The 16,426-nt window shown below is 34.6% G+C and overlaps 1 protein-coding gene across 6 annotated transcripts in view; it reads left to right on the forward strand.

The window, feature by feature from the left end:
- Positions 1 to 16,426, forward strand: part of LOC127280594 (teneurin-a) — a 481,913-nt gene that overhangs the window by 326,511 nt on the left and 138,976 nt on the right. The window contains exon 1 of one of the 6 annotated variants that reach the window (XM_051303686.1): positions 4,677 to 4,804. The exons of the other annotated variants lie outside the window; for them this stretch is intronic. Within the exon in view, the coding sequence (XP_051159643.1) occupies positions 4,765 to 4,804 (40 nt within the window). The 5' untranslated portion in view covers positions 4,677 to 4,764. Of the gene's footprint in view, positions 1 to 4,676; positions 4,805 to 16,426 lie in introns of those variants that run through there. 6 annotated transcript variants of the gene reach the window in all.

Consider the following 16,426-nt stretch of genomic DNA (forward strand, 5'->3'; position numbering starts at 1 on the left):
AAAAAATAACTAATTTTTAAGAGGATTTATTAATAAAATGAACCAATAGTGGAAGTGGCTTTTCGAAAAAAAAGTTTCATTACTAGCTGGATCTAAAAAAAATAAAATATATATTAACCAAATGTCATTAAACAATTTTTAAAGCATGACATAACAAAATGTCCAAGTTAAAAAAAAACTTTCCTTTTTACTTGTATGCGGTTGGAAGGATAACTTTTATTTTTTCTTCACGCAAAAAAAAATCCTCGAAATAAAAGTAAAGTTCTCAATTTTCGCCAAAGCGAAGAAATTAAGAGTCTTTGAAAGCAGTAAGAGAAAGCAGTAATCAGCTTACAGATCTTTCCAAGTTCATCAGTCTGTTTTCTCACTATATTATTCTTTAGTATACATTCTATGATTTTGTTGAACATTTTTTTTTTAGTGCTTACAGTTATTTTAAAAACAAATTAATTTTAATTCGTGATTTGAAAAAAAGTTAAATTTTATAATAATAATAGAACATTTGTTGTTATTATTATTAAAAATATTTGTAACAATATTTACAGTTTATTAATAAAGATTCGATCATCGATAGATTTTAACGACAAGTATAACTTTGGCCTCACTTGATACAAAGCTTGTTACACAACAATAAGGATGACGATGTCTCGACGCGACGTTACGCTAGGTTTCCATAACAGGCGATAAAGATTCTTGTTCAACTATGATTTTATGGTTTAGGTTCACGGTGATATACTTTACGACTAGTCAACTTCAAAAGATAATTCGAATTCCTGATTTTATGTTCTGAAATCTTCTTTTTATTATGGGACAAAATTCCAATGAGTTAATAAATGAAAATTAAATGATCATCATCATTATTTCTATTTATATCATTTTCCCAATAATTAAAATTTACTATTCATTTTAACCTTTATTGAACCAAAATTTTACATCACTTTAAATTAAACATTTATCGTACACTTGACCTTTGTTAAAGCAAAAAAAAAAATTTCTTCTTTTTTTTCCGCCCAGACAGTAAATAGTGTGGTTCTTGTTAGTATTTTGGTTTTGTGCAACATCCAACTGTGTACTTGGGTTGGGTGATGATCCGGTAGCGAACCGCCCGTTGATATTGTCGAGTACTCGAGGCAGCGGATCATAATAATAATAATAATAATAATGACAATAATAATGGTACCGCAGTCCTTTGTCGTCGCTTATGCTTTCTCTCTCTCTCTCTCACTCCATTTGTCTCCTTCTCTCTATGCATTCTAGACACCCATGTAAACTATTCTCTCTTGTGCCTTGAAAACAGCCTACGATGCCAAAGAGGATTGTCTCTTGCTCATAAAGTGGCTAAGACTAGGGACTAACCTACCCATTATTAAGGATAACACTTGTCAAGTCAAAAGTGACATTGTTCCCCTTTTCAAAAAAAAATAATAATAACAAACATGACCCAACAGTATAGAATAAAAATTTATTAAAAATAACTATTTATCATTTTTTAACAGAAATAACAAATAAACAAGTTTTTCAAAAAGTAGAAGTGTCCATTGGCCAATCCATTAGAGGGCGTGGCTTTTAAAAAATATCCGAAAGTAGGAGTGGCTAAAATACTGAAAGTTGTTTGGAGGCGTGGTCTATTAACAAATAGTTAAGAGTGGGAGTGGCTTCAGACAAAATATCCAAAAGTAGGCGTTCCTTCTGAATTAAATTTCAATAGTAGGAGTAGCCTTTGACTAACTGTTACAATAGTAGGAGTGACTAGAAGGCGTGGCCTTTAAATAATACCCGACAGTAGAAGTGGCTTTTGATAAATGATTCAATTAGTGGGAGTGGCTAATGCACTAAAGCTATTGGTAGGCGTGGTCTTTTATCAAATATACAATAGTAGGAGTGGCCTCTGACCAACTGTTACAATAGTAGGAGTGGCTATTATAGGGCGTAACAGTAGTGGGAGGGTCTATTAGTGGTAGTTGCCTGTATCAAATATTCAATAGTAGGAGTGGCCTTAAACAAACTATTACAAAAGAAGGCGTGTCTATTAGAGGGCGTTACAATAGAGAAAGAGTCTATTAGAGGGCGTGGCTTTTATAGAATACCTAACAGTGGGAGTGGCTTTTATAGAATACCCAACAGTGGGAGTGGCTTTTGATAAATTATTCAATTACTAGGAGTGGCTAATGTACTAAAAGATATTGGTGGGCGTGACCTTTTGTGCAATAAAAAATAGTAGGAGTAACTATGTTATGGCGTAACAATAGTGGGGGTCTATTAGAGGGCGTGGCCTTCACCAAATATTTAATAGTAGGAGTGGCTTCTGATCACACATCCAATAAAATTTTTGATCTGTGACAGAATATTCATCAGTAGGGGTGACTATTATTGAGTTCTAATATTTACTATCTAATTTTAGGCGTGGTCTTTGACTAAATATTAAATAAGAGGCGTGGCCTTTGATAAAATATCAAATAGTAGGCGTGGCCTTTGACCAAATATCAAATAATAGAAGTACGGTTTCAGTTTTTTCTTCTTTCCTGAAATCCAACATTCAACAAAATTACATTCACATTGACTGTGTCCTAAATATACAGCCTCATGGTTCCTTGCCAGATGATGACTCTATATGTGATTCGCGTACATTTTCTCGAGTAGACGAGATTATTGTCTCGTTGAAAAAAAATATACAGCCAGCCAAGAAAGCATCAGTTAAATTTACGAATCGACAAAAATGATGTAAAACTTGAAATATACCTCATCAATATTTACAAGTTGATTCATCGTTCAGTTCTTTATTACTTTATTTTTTGTTTGTCAAACTCAATATTATTTACGACGAGAAGAAAGGGAAATTCCAAATTTCTTGAAATTAGCTTTATACTTCAAAATCAGTTAGTATATTGCATATTAACTATAAACACTAATTACTATTGAAACGGTAATCATTTGAATGAGAGTCACTTGACCTGTACAACATGCATATACATAGGAAACTAATACAATGTTGTGTAATCAATCTTGGTCTCCAATTTAGTCTCAAGCAGAACAATAATATATAATATGATGAAAATTATGTTTCATATTAAATTAATTTTTAATTAAAATGGGAATTTAATTGCAATTGGATACATAAAGACGATGAAGAGGTATACATAAAGCAAGATTTTACCTAAGTTATTTGATTATTTTTTATAATTAGTGTTGGAAGTGGTTTTTAACTGATAAAACTATGTAGTGGCAATTGATTAGTACTGGTTATTGAATCAATTGATCACTACCTAGAGTGGTTATGAAACAAGTCGATCATTCATAGTTGACCAATATAATCCAATAGTTGAAGTTTATATTTATGTATATTCTATTAGTGGAAGTGTTGATAATAATCATCAATTAGAGGGAGGATTTATTGACTAGATTTTCCATCAATGGGTGTATCGATTGTCTAAAGAATTCTACTTCTGGGAATTTGTCCAAAATTAGAAGAAGCTTCCATTAGTAGAAGGACAGAATTAAACATGTTTTAAATTTACTTTCAATATGATTATATGGATCACCAATGTATTTCATACGTAACTGACCAGTAGTAGAAGGTATTTATCATCCAAAAGGTTTCTTGACTCCTATAGATCTGCAATAAGTTGGAGATATCAAAACAAGAATTTTCCATCAATGAGTGTATGGATTATCTAAAGTATTCTATTTCTGGCAATTTATCCAAACTTAGGAGGAGCTTCCACTACTAGAAGGACAGTATTAAACTTGTTTTAATTTAAATTCAATATGATTATATGGATCACCAATGTATTTCATATATAATTGACATAATAGCATTTACTTTCGAAAATTGAATCAAATCAATCCTGAAGGCGATGATCACAATTAGCATAACCATTTAGTAATTATCAAAATCTCCAGATCTTTAGGAACAGATGATCTAGGGTTTCTTGACTCCTTGATCTTCAATAAGTTGGAGTTATCAAAAAAAAGAAGAAGATGATCGAGGATGCGTTTCGGAAGGTGGAAAGGAGTCATTTAGGGTCGAAGGTGAAGAACATGGCGAAGAAGGTGATGTTGGTGGTAGTAGTAGTAGTGGTGGTGGGTTGACGGTGGAACGTTGTATGTGACGAGGAGGCAACTGGGCCAATCGATACTGTCGGTGGCGTCGGGTCCGATGAACGGCGATGCTGCGTAACTTTAGCGAGGGAGTGGTGAGAATCACCGTTGTGGCGCCACTGCAGCTGATGGGGCGTTCGCGGCGCAGAATCAGCCAGTATCGTATCAACTAAAATGTTGTCTACCGTCGCGTTATCATCCTTTTTCCCCAGGAGCATCTCAATTTTCTCATTATTATCATTATTGCCGGTATAACCTTTTTTTTGTTTATGTATGTGACAACCGGCATTTTCCCCCATACATTTCACCTTTCTATCATCAAGTGTAAATCATCTATTCAAAATTCCTAAACAAATCAAACCCCAAAACATTAATAAATCATTTCCGGTAATATTTCTTTAAATGTGTCAAAATGAAATTGTTATATATAATATGAAGAAAGTTAATTTTTATTTCATTTTTTGATCATTTAGAAGACTATGGATGTTTTTAGAGAAATTATTATAGAAAATTGTGACTTAAAAGATGCAATTTAGAATTGATGAGGTGCGGCGAAGTGGTGTAAAGTGATTGCTGTATGGTCACACAATGATTGATCTCCGGTCATAAACTGGACCCGTGTTGTGATTTAATCGCCACCTCCTCGATACGCTGAGAACCGCAGTCATGCACCACTACTATACACAGGAAGATATAGACCGCGTCGGTGAGTATCATCACGTACCATGAAAATCGTATTTACGATCTTTTGCCCCCTTTCCTCTTTTTAGAATCTTCTCTTGAAAACAGCGCTATTTTATTACCCTCATATATCGACATCTTATATCAACTTAAGCTGATGATAATAATCAAACTATATATTTAATGTTTCTTAATATTTTTCTTTACGACGGTATTTTTTTTTTCTTTTTAATGTATAATAAAAATGTCACAAAATTAGAAGTTATCTGAATAAAAAAAAATTCTTTTTAATCACACACTGATAATACTGAGATGATTATGTAAACAATAATAAGAGAGAAAAGTATAGAGGATAATCTTGATCCCTTGGGAACTATAGTCAGTATGGTTGTCAGCACGTTGAGAGCACGTTACTCCCAACCTTAACGTGCCTATTTGGTATATATATATAAGCGCGAGAGAGAGAGAGAGCTTAAGAACCCTGCGCCCTTGTATCACAGGATTATATTAGGTCCCGTGGACTCTAGACGCACGTCTCATTCGGAATTTAAATTGGGCCAAATGCATTATCCCTCTCTTATACAATGGAACAGAGAGAGAGAGAAAGAGATAGATAGGTTGTACCAGGACACCAAGAAAACGAGACAAAATTTTGCGAGTCTACACCAGACCTCACAAGGGACCTTTTCTATTTGGCTGATTGCACTGTGTCTGTTCACGCTCGTGAATTGAATTTAGATCCCAGACAATTTTCCATCGCGAAAGAAAATTGTCACTTGGGACAATTAACACCCCCTTTCCTCACAGCTATAACTCTCATTGTTTCAATGAAATTTAATACAATTTTCATTTAAATCCTTTTTTTATTTGAAAAAAAAATTATTATTAAATTAATTCTTGATTTAGTGGGAGTGGTAAAATTATTAGCACGTGGGAGGAGACAATGACCGTTTACTATGGGAAAAGCCTTAGATAAAATATTTAATAGTAGACGTGCTCTTTGATTAAACATTCAATAGTAGGTGTGGTTACGGTCTAATATATAATAGTAGGAGTGGCCAATAGTAGGCGTTACCTTAGGTCAAATGTAATAGTAGGAGTGGCCAATAGTGGGCGTTACCTTAGGTCAAATGTAATAGTAGGAGTGGCCAATAGTGGGCGTTACCTTAGGTCAAATGTAATAGTAGGAGTGACCAATAGGTGGGTGTAGCCTTAGGTCAAACATTCAATAGTAGGCGTGGCCAATAGTGGGCGTGGCTAATAGTGGGCGTTACCTTAGGTCAAATGTAATAGTAGGAGTGGCCAAATATACAATAAGAGGCGTGACCTTTAGTAGGCGTAATCTCAGGTCAAATATTAAATAGGAGTGATCATTAGTAGGCGTGGCGTTAGATAGTAGTAGGTGTGGCTTCAGAGCAAACATCCCCTTGTAGGAGTGGATCCTGATAAATTTTGCCATTCTCCATCCAACATTATCACTACTCAAAGAAATCTCCTTCCCTAATTAAATTAATGAGATTGGCTGAAAGGAAAATTGATCTTTCAGACAAATTTTTTTTTTATCTTAAGATATCTCATCCCTATATATATATATGGAAAATCGAACCTGTCTGCAAACTTAATTGTTAGGATCGTCGTTGACGATAATTATAGGATTGTTATCGCAAGTCCTAATCGGTTTTCTCGTCACACTATGCTATGAGGGACGGATGAATCACAGGCGAGTCGAGTTAATTGTCCTTACCGCTTAACCCTGGCTCACTAGAAATGGATGGTGATTGATATTGCATTGTCGCAGAAGGCGAAACAATAAGCGTACATAAAAAACAAAAAAAAATTTTTTTTTTTGTTTGAATACGAATGATTCCATTGTCCATTGAAACCAATGCGTCTCTCTCTCTCGCTCTCTCACTTGGTACCTTGGTGGCATTGTACTTTAAGGCTGGTATGCTCGCAAGCAAATTAGAATTGCGCACGTGGCTCGCATAAGTCGACCTAGTGTCTGTCTACGTGGGGTGGATTTGTGAGTTCTCTCTCTCTCTCTCACTCTTTTTTGCCGCGACTGTACGCGTCGTGCCAATGAGTTTGTGCAGCCTCTTTTGCCGGAGGCTGCTCAGAGGCACATCGGCAATTACTGCAGCTTTTATTGGGAGCTGGGGTTGCGCGTCGTGTATTGAATCAATGTGATCCGTGAGACCTTCCAGTCTCCGTGACCATTTAAAAAAAAAAAAAAGAAATCAGAATCTTTTATATATTTTATTTTTCTTATACCGCGTTTTATTTCTTTACAATATTTTCCATTTGCTTAATATCGTTATCAAATTAACAAAAAAATCCCCTATATTTATCATCATATAATTGAAATAAAAATTAGAACAAAAATTTTCTCATCCTATGTATATTTAATATAGCTTTTAAAAAAAACAGAATTTTTTTTTTGCACTTACTAATTAAAATATTTAAAATTGGAAATTTACAAAAAAAAAAAAATTCTCCTTTCTTCAAAAAGGGGGAATAATAAGAGTGAATTAAAATTTCCTTTTTAAAGTCTAGCTCTAAAAAGGCGCAGGGGATAATGGAAAAAAGCTCATCTGACGCTGAAGCACATCAAATATTGATTCCTCGTCGCTTTAATTAATCATTTCATTTTCGGAGTGCCGGAACTATATGTATATCACCCCCCCCTCCCCTTCCTCCCTCCCCCACCATTTCAGATGGCATAACATGACCATTTTCACTATTAAGAATAATCTTTAATTGAAAATCGATTATTTAATTTTTGATAAATTTAAATCAAGAAATTCTTGCTACTCTATAAATATATATATATATTGTTAAGATGATTGGTGTGTATATAACAAGAAATGAAACTAAATGTGATGTGTCTAGAAAGTGTATATTACATTGGTTGAATTTGCAAGATATTGGAGAATTCCAGGTCGGAGGACAATCCGAGACTATATCTTGAAGGTTAGAAGTGAAGAAGGAGGAAAAGAGGGGGAGAGGATGGGAGTTAAGGGAGCTAAAGGGGCAAGCAAACAAAAGGCAAATGTCTCAGCAAACGAATGCATGCGCACGTGAGGAAAAGGCTACAGTCGAGGGAAGTCCTTATCTGAAATGAAATTACACCCAGAGCCCAAGTTGCGCTGCATAAACATTGGTGGGATTAGGGTTGTAATAGCAGGCTCATTCTACTTTTATTTGCTTCCCACTTTATACATATATATATATATATATATATATATATATATATATAATATGAAAGAAAGAAAAAAGAAGTTTTAGAACGTGATATCTGTCGATGCCATGTCAAAAGGGATGCGCGAAAACTTCCTATATAAATCTTCCCCTTTCTCTTTAGATTCAATCCAAGTCTCAGTGAAATCTCGATTATATATATATAAAGAGAGAGAGAGAGAGAGAGAGAGAGAGAGAGAGAGAGAGAGAGAGAGAGAGAGAGAGAAATGAAAAAGAAACTTAATTCGGTCTATTCAAATCGAACAACAGCGTAAGGTTATCCCCAGTGCGCGACACAGCACCCCAGACGGCAGATTCATTCTCATTCACCCTATATATATATGTATATACATATATACCAATAATCGTCGTGCAGAATATCATTCAATAAGACCCCTTTTGAATTTCTCATTTTACAGAATTCCTTCCTAAGCCCTATTATACTTTTTATAAGTAACCGTGCATCAACCCGATTCTTTTTTATAATTAAATGTAACCCTCTTTTTTTGGAAGTTATCCAGTTGCATGAAAAATTGGTTATTCAAGTAATTGGTATTAATTTTTTTTATTATTTCTAAATTTTAAATTTCAGTTATTATTTAGTTAAAAGTTGTATCAAATGAAAGAAGGATAGACGATTAAACAAAATTTTTATATCAGTGGGAGTGGCTTAAGACATATCCTACTATTTGTAGGTGTGCTCATAATAAAGTGGGAATGGCCTTAGGAATACCCTCCCATTTATAGGTGTGGCCATCATAAAGTAGGAGTGGCCTCAGAAATACCCTCCTATTTGTGGGTGTGGTCATCATAAAGTGGGAGTGGCCTCAGAAATACCCTCCTATTTGTGGGTGTGGTCATCATAAAGTGGGAGTGGTCTTAGTAATACCTTCTCATTTATAGGTGTGGCCATCATTAAGTAGGAGTGGCCTCAGAAATACCCTCCTATTTGTGGGTGTGGTCATACTAATGTGGGAGTGGCCTTAGGAATACCCTCCCATTTATAGGTGTGGCCATCAAAAAGTAGGATTGATCTTAAAAGATCCTCCTATTTATGGGCGTGGTCATAATAAAGTGGGTGTGGCTTATACCGACCCTCTTATTTGTAAGAGTGGTCAAAATAAAGTAGGTGTTGCCTTAAACAGATCCTCCTATTTATGGGCTCGGTCATCATAAAATGGGAGTGACCTTAGGCAGATGTTTCTATTTGTGGGTGTGGTAATTATCAATTATTATTTGTCAATTAATAAACAGTAGGCGTGTTAAAAGTTCAATACATTTATCAGAGGCTTTTTTTCTCTCTACATGGAATAGATCAAATAATTTCCAATTTTTTAAATTAAAATTAAATAAAATATCTTTTTAATTTTATAGAAGGTAATAATTAGTTAATTACATTTAGAAAAAAGTAAAATAACGGAAATCAAATACCATATCTCGGATGTCGTATTCGTATTACAAACGCGCTCGTCCTATAGCCTCTGTACCACCCGAGAAAGAGAGAGGGAGAGAGAGAGTGAGAAGTTTTTAGTGCGAAAACCGAGCATTCGGTTAACAAGGATAATTCGTGCCAAAAATGATTCACGTGCTGTTGGAGAAGGGTGACCGTATACGACGCGTGAAAGAGAGAGAGACAGAGAGAAAGCAGTAAAAGGGGGGAGGGACGAAGAAATGTCCTTTAATTATCACGACAATTAATTGGCACGCTAAATACGACGCTGGTGACAATATCTCGTTACCAGTAACAACGAACCATCAACGTTGTTTAACATTGTGAACGACACTGTCTATACTATATAATATATATATGTATACTAAAGTCGACCTCAGGAAATTTTTCGGGGTTTCTTTTTTTTTCTTTCTTTCTCTTTTTTTTATTACAATTCTGTCGGCTGTCAACCCTTTGAATTAGTCTACTCTACTACGTGACAGACAAACTCAGGATGACCGGTTTTTTTTTCTTTTAAATGAAGGGAAGGTGAATTTCGCAGTTGGTTCGATGGTCTCTATGTGTATGTGTGCAAAAAAGAGGCGAGAAAATGCAAAAGAGGAGTTTGGCGCTGAGTTAGGGAAAAGCTGGATGAGAAGAGAAAACGAATTGAAAGGGGGCTACTTTAGTCTGCTCAATATATATATGTATATATATATTTACCGAGTCTGTAACTCGTACATGTATATGTCCTCAATGAAAAAAGGGGTGAGAAGAAGTAGGATGAGGGGGGGGCCTTTTTATTTATGACATTATCCAATGGAATAACGACTCTGTGGCGCGCATACTCGTGAGTAGCGCAATTCCCGGTTTCATCTTGGCGACCCACATATATATATATATATATATATATATATATATAAAGAGAGAGAGAGAGAAAGCCAGAGGCTTGGCAATGCTAAAAACGTTAATTGCACTGTGTTAATAAAGGCTGGTCTCCATCGTATCCACCTTTTCGATCCACACACTAAATATATATATGTATGTATAGTCAGAGAGATCTCATGGGTAATCAGATAACTGAGGAGAGGAGGGGGGGTGCTCACCACCACGCATTAATGCGCCAAAAGAGGCGGGGTACACACCATTTTGTCTACCTTCCATTCTCTTTTCATATCGAATTCATTTCAAATATGACTCTCGTGCGTTTAGCGAAACTGCAGTTCTCTTTTAATAAATTGTCATTCTCATTTATTTTTTGGGGCAGAGAATGGAAGGTAGGAGATTATTTTTACTTTGCCCAAGTATATTATTATTCATTATTATATTGCGTTATATTAAAATTTTAATTGCATTAGAGATAGTAAAAAAGAAATGATTAAACATTCAATAATTTCATTAATAATAAATATAATTCAAATTATTATTTACTAAATGTGAACTATATTCAGTTGTGGGTGTGTCCATTTAATATGTTTATTATTAGTGGGAGTGGCCTCAAAAATACCCTCCTATTTATGGGTGTGGTCATTGTCCAAATTATCCATAAAGTGGGAGTGTCCTTAGATAGAATTTCATATTTGTAGGTGTAGTCATCATAAAGTGGGAGTGGCTTTAGACAGATCCTCTTTTTTGTGGGTGTGGTCATTACGAAGTGGGAGTGGCTTTATACAGACCCTCCTATTTGTGGGTGCGGTCATGAAAAAGTGGAAGTGGTTTTTAAAAGATCCTCATATTTGTAGGTGTGGTCATCAAAAAGTGGGAGTGGCTTTATACAGACCCTCCTATTTGTGGGTGCGGTCATGAAAAAGTGGAAGTGGTTTTTAAAAGATCCTCATATTTGTAGGTGTGGTCATCAAAAAGTGGGAGTGGCTTTAGACAGATCCTTCTTTTTTGTGGGATTGGCTATATACAGACCCTCCTATTTGTGGGTGTGGTCATTGCAAAATGGGAGTTACCTTAGATGCATCCTCCTATTTGTGGGTGTGGTTATTGTCTATGTCATCAATTAGTAGGAGTGGCCTTTAAAAATTAAATGAAATTAATTAATTTATATAAAATTGAATTTTTAATATATGTTGTAATAAATATATAAATAAATCATCTATACGTATGTAGTAAATTTTTGGTAACAAAAGTTTTTAACCAAATTACACGAAACAGGCATCTGTTTTGCTGGTGATATATATATTCAACTTGATGTGAATTGGAAGCATGCTCTCACAAACAGATCAGCCTCAATTGCAGTTATTGTCCATTGCTATATAAAGTCATTACGTGTACTAATAAACAATCACTGCTGGACGCAGTAAATGCAAACAGTTTGCTTACCACTTTGTTACTCGGCAAATGTTGGATAATCTCTAAATCTACCTTGAGCTATTGGGTTTGTAACTAAGTCGAAACTAAGCTCCAACAGGCGCACAAATATAGTAAATACATATACTCGCGGATAGAGATGCATCTAAATTAAACTATAGATTCATATCTCGAAAATATTTATTGCTTATAGTGACATTTGCATTTTTCTTTTTTGGAAATCTATCTAAATAAATATATTTGAAGCGTAATGAAGAAGTAAAAGTATTGAAAATTCAATTATGTTTATTAAAATACCAATGTAGTCAAGTTTTCAACTTGTGGGAGTGTCTACCTACTAAGTTTTTTATCACTGGGCGTGGTCATTGGAAAAATATTAAATTAGGGGCGTGTCCTTTTTTGAGCTGACCCCACGAATGGGCGTGGTCAAATATTAAAAAAGTGGGCGTGAACTTTAGCTAAACTTTTCATAACTGGGCGTGAACTTTAGCTAAACTTTTCATAACTGGGCGTGTTTTTCATCGCTGGGCGTTTTCATTTTCTATATTCCCCATCTATAGGCGTGGTTATTATTTAAATATTGTATAAATGGGCGTGTATGTTTTTACTAATCCCAGTAGTGGGCGTGAATTTTTAACCAGTGGGCGTGGTCAAATACTTTAAAATACTGGGCGTCTCTATAGTCCTATTTTCCCATCAGTTGTAATAGTTTTAATTGGAAATTAATTTTCAAATTATCATTATTTATATTAAAGTAAGAATAATTTTTTTTTTGTTTTTTCAATTATTTTCAATAAAATTGCAAAAAAATAAGTAAATGATACAAGTATGATAAATTATCAATATTGAATGTTATGATGAAAAGAATGCCAAAGCATCGTTTCGATGCAACAATATGTTGCTTTTTATTCACACAAAGCGAGATCACATGTATCATGCGTTTATATATATATATATGTAATAATCCCGCGCGCACAAAGTAATAGGGGTCGATGTTTCCACAGCGATCGTAAAAAGTCCTGAGGGCAAAATGTTACTGTTTTCCCTGTACCACAGGTAACCATCAGAACATTTCATGAGACGATATCGAGGCTTTTAACCAAATACGAAAGTGGTTTTCGCACCGGGCTTGCACATACATATACATATAAGAGGAAAATATCAGCACTCGTCCTTTATCTCGGTTGAGATAGGAGGGAAAAAAATATACATATATATATATATAAATTTTTTTGTTTTTCTCTCCCTATATACAGAGAGGACAGTGAGAGAAAAAAATTAAATTGTGAGACGCTTTTAACAATCGTCAAACTACTAGCTAGACTCGAATTTACCAGAATTAGCACGTCTCGTTGAGGACACAGAACGAAATCATTCTTTTCGATTCGACAGAACGTTTTACCCACTTTTATGGTTGCCATTTGTCTGCCTGTCAGTTTCGCTCAGTAATGGAAAGGCCTTCTTTTTCGCTCTCTCTCTCTCTTTTTTTGCGACAAATGCCCGGGAATTTTTTTTTGTCACTAGTTAAACTAAAAAAAAATAAAAATAAATTTCTCCAACAAATAGAATTCATGTTGAATAAAATTGGAAATTTTAGATTTTTCCATTCCACATTTTATCAAAAAGCTGATTCAGAGAAAATAATATTCTCAAATTACAAACTCAAGTACACCTGCCTAAGTGCATTCCAATTCACAATTTTGAATTTGATACTATGTTACAGGATATTCGTAACTTTTTTTAAAAATAGACAAGAACTCTTCAATTTAATGTTAAAAAAATTACTATTTTTAAAATAGGCGTACACCTTTTGACCATAGTTATTATTAGTGAGTGGGGATATAAACTAAATTATCTGTCGGTGGGAGTGGTCAGTGATCTGAAGTGGGAGTGGCAAATAACCAATTTACTTTTTAGTAGGCGTGGTTATAAACAAAATTGTCCATCAGTGGGAGTTATTAATGACCAATTCGTTCTGTAGTGGGCGTGGTCTTAGATTAAATTGCTTTTTAGTGGGAGGAGCCATAAATTAAATTGATCATAAATGAAAGTAGTTTTCCCACTTTGTGGGAGTGGCCTTGGAACAAGATTTTAGTTAGTAGGCGTGGCTTAATAGTTTAAAGTGGGAGTGTGGGGTGTGGCCTAGTTATAGGCGCAACCTATAGTCAAATTTTCGCAGAGTGGGAGTGGCCTTTAAAAAAACTTCCTATCAATGGGAATAGACTTTGAACTTATTTTCACACAGTGGGTGTGGCCTGTTTCCAAATTTTTTTCTCTTTACACAAAAAAATTCTTGCATTTTTAAAAAAATTTTTAACTCTCGTTTTTAACAAAATTTCCGAATTCAAATCGTCTGGAAAAAAAGGTGAACATACATATTATATAAAGTTAAAACACAGTAGGTTTTTTTTTAAAAAATTTGTTTTATTGTTAAAAACTGTGACTAATTCGATCTGACACGACACAATTCGCGCTAATCAGATTCCTATGTATATATAGGTTCCTATATATATATATATATATATATATGGAACAAAAGCGAAAACATAAAACGGGTTACGTGATGCAAATGCATAATATTCGTTACCGGGCAGCAGTGGACCGCTAGTAATTTGTCTCTCGGTTATTCGCGAATTCGGTCAGTCGTCAGGACGATTCAGAACTTTATATATATATATATAATGTCCCCTATGTCGAATTTAAACAAAGTTTACTTCTCTCCCAAAACATATATGGAAAATCTTTTCCTCTAATTATATTAAGATTTTCATTTTAATATTAAATTAATATTTTTACTATGAAAATTTTTTTCTTCATTATAATTTCTAATTTTTCCACCTGATTTTATCGTTTATTTTAATTTTTTTTTCTTCTCAATTTCTAGATAAAATTGAAACGCTTCATCAGCGCGGATAATTTTTTCGATACACCACACGGCCAGGAAATTGTCTCGTGATGAAAATCGTTTTAGAGCGAGCCACTATATATTCTATCGTTATAATTTCTCTCCCCCACTCTTTATCTCTCTCTCACTCTTTTTCCCCTCCTCCTTCAATAACTGGATTATCCTATCGTGCACAGAGATTTATCGCGTGACAATGTTGCGAAACTTGATTTTGAAAATCTGATCAAATCTTGTTTTTTATTAAAAATATTACAAATCAGATTTCATTAATTAAAATTCATTTATATTTCACTTGATGCAATCTATCAACTGAAAATCTGTCATATATATAGTAATAATAAAAATCATTACCGATAACTATTCTAATCGTGAAAATCTTTAAATTAAAAATACTTATTTGGTTTCCAGTTCTATATATATGTCACCTAGATGATATGAAAGGAGGAGCTTATATAATGGGCGTGACCTATTAGTAAAATATTTAATAAGTAGGTGTTTCCATTTACCATAGTGGACTATTAATTGAAATAATAAAGAAGATTTGTTATGAACATAGTTTCGGATTAGTGGGAGGAGCAATAGAAATCGTAAATAGGCGTGGCTTAATACTTCAAAATGGGAGTGTCTATAAATAGGTGTGAAAATGGGAGTGACCATAGATATATCCTCCATTTTGTGGATGTGGCCATCATAATGTGGGAGTGGCTTTAGACAGACCCTCCTATTTGTGGGTGTGGTCATTGACCAAATTATCCAAGACTTTGTAAATGTGGCTACGGAACAAGTTTTCAATTAGTGGGAGGAGACATTGGACTCATAAGTAGGCGTGGCTCAATACTTCAAAGTGGGAGTGTCTATAAGTAGGTGTGAAAAATGGGAGTGGTTTATAGGTGGGCGTGGCCATAAAGCCAACCTACTTTTTTAGCAAGGCGTGGCACTAAATTAAATTTCCCTTCAGTGGGAGTATGTTTTTTAGTAGGCGTAATAATTGACTAAATTGTTCTTCAAGGGGCGTGACTAATAATTCAGTGGGCGTGGCGATAATTGAAATTCTCCTTTAGTGAGAGTGGTTACAGATTAAATTTTTTCTCAGTGGAATTTTCCATCATCTCTTTAAAAAAACAGATTCAGAAATAATAATAATAAATAAAATTTTTGATTTTGTTTTCAATTATTATGAGAGGCTGAGGATAAAAGTTCTCAAATTAGATGAATGTAAAGAGGAGAATCACGTAGAGAGATGGAGGTAGGTGAATGAGGAGGTAGTGGGAGGTTTTGCAAAAGTAATCTGGACGGGGGCCAGGAGCTAATTCCCACAGTTTGAGTTGATGAAGAGAACGAGGGAGACTATTCTACCACAAAGCTAGTTAAACTTCAGCCACTTCTATTTCCGGTTTGTCCTAATAGCGGGTACTAGTCGCGAATTTTAGGTGAATGAACAAGGGTTCCCTATTTCCATCGTGCATGCGCACAAACGTTTCGGGAAGCGGGAAAGGGGGGGGGGAATTTGTAGACTCGCAATTAAAATATACATCACCTGCTCGCTTGCTACTACTACTGCTGCTTCTGTAAGCTACGAAATTCAAGTTCTCTTATTCCCAATGACTTTTTGGTTGAAGAAATTTTCATGCAAACCTCGTTTAGAAACTTGCGCAGAATTTCTTTTCTTTTTTTTAAAAAAAAAATAGACACTCACTCGTATCTCTAAAAATTATTTCTTTCTAAACTTTTCCTCCTAAATTTCGATGGAATTTCTT

Source organism: Leptopilina boulardi, unplaced genomic scaffold, assembly GCF_019393585.1.
Source record: "Leptopilina boulardi isolate dan_hultmark-lab unplaced genomic scaffold, ZJU_Lbou_2.1 LbouV2_248, whole genome shotgun sequence".
Taxonomy (NCBI): Eukaryota; Metazoa; Arthropoda; class Insecta; order Hymenoptera; family Figitidae; genus Leptopilina; species Leptopilina boulardi.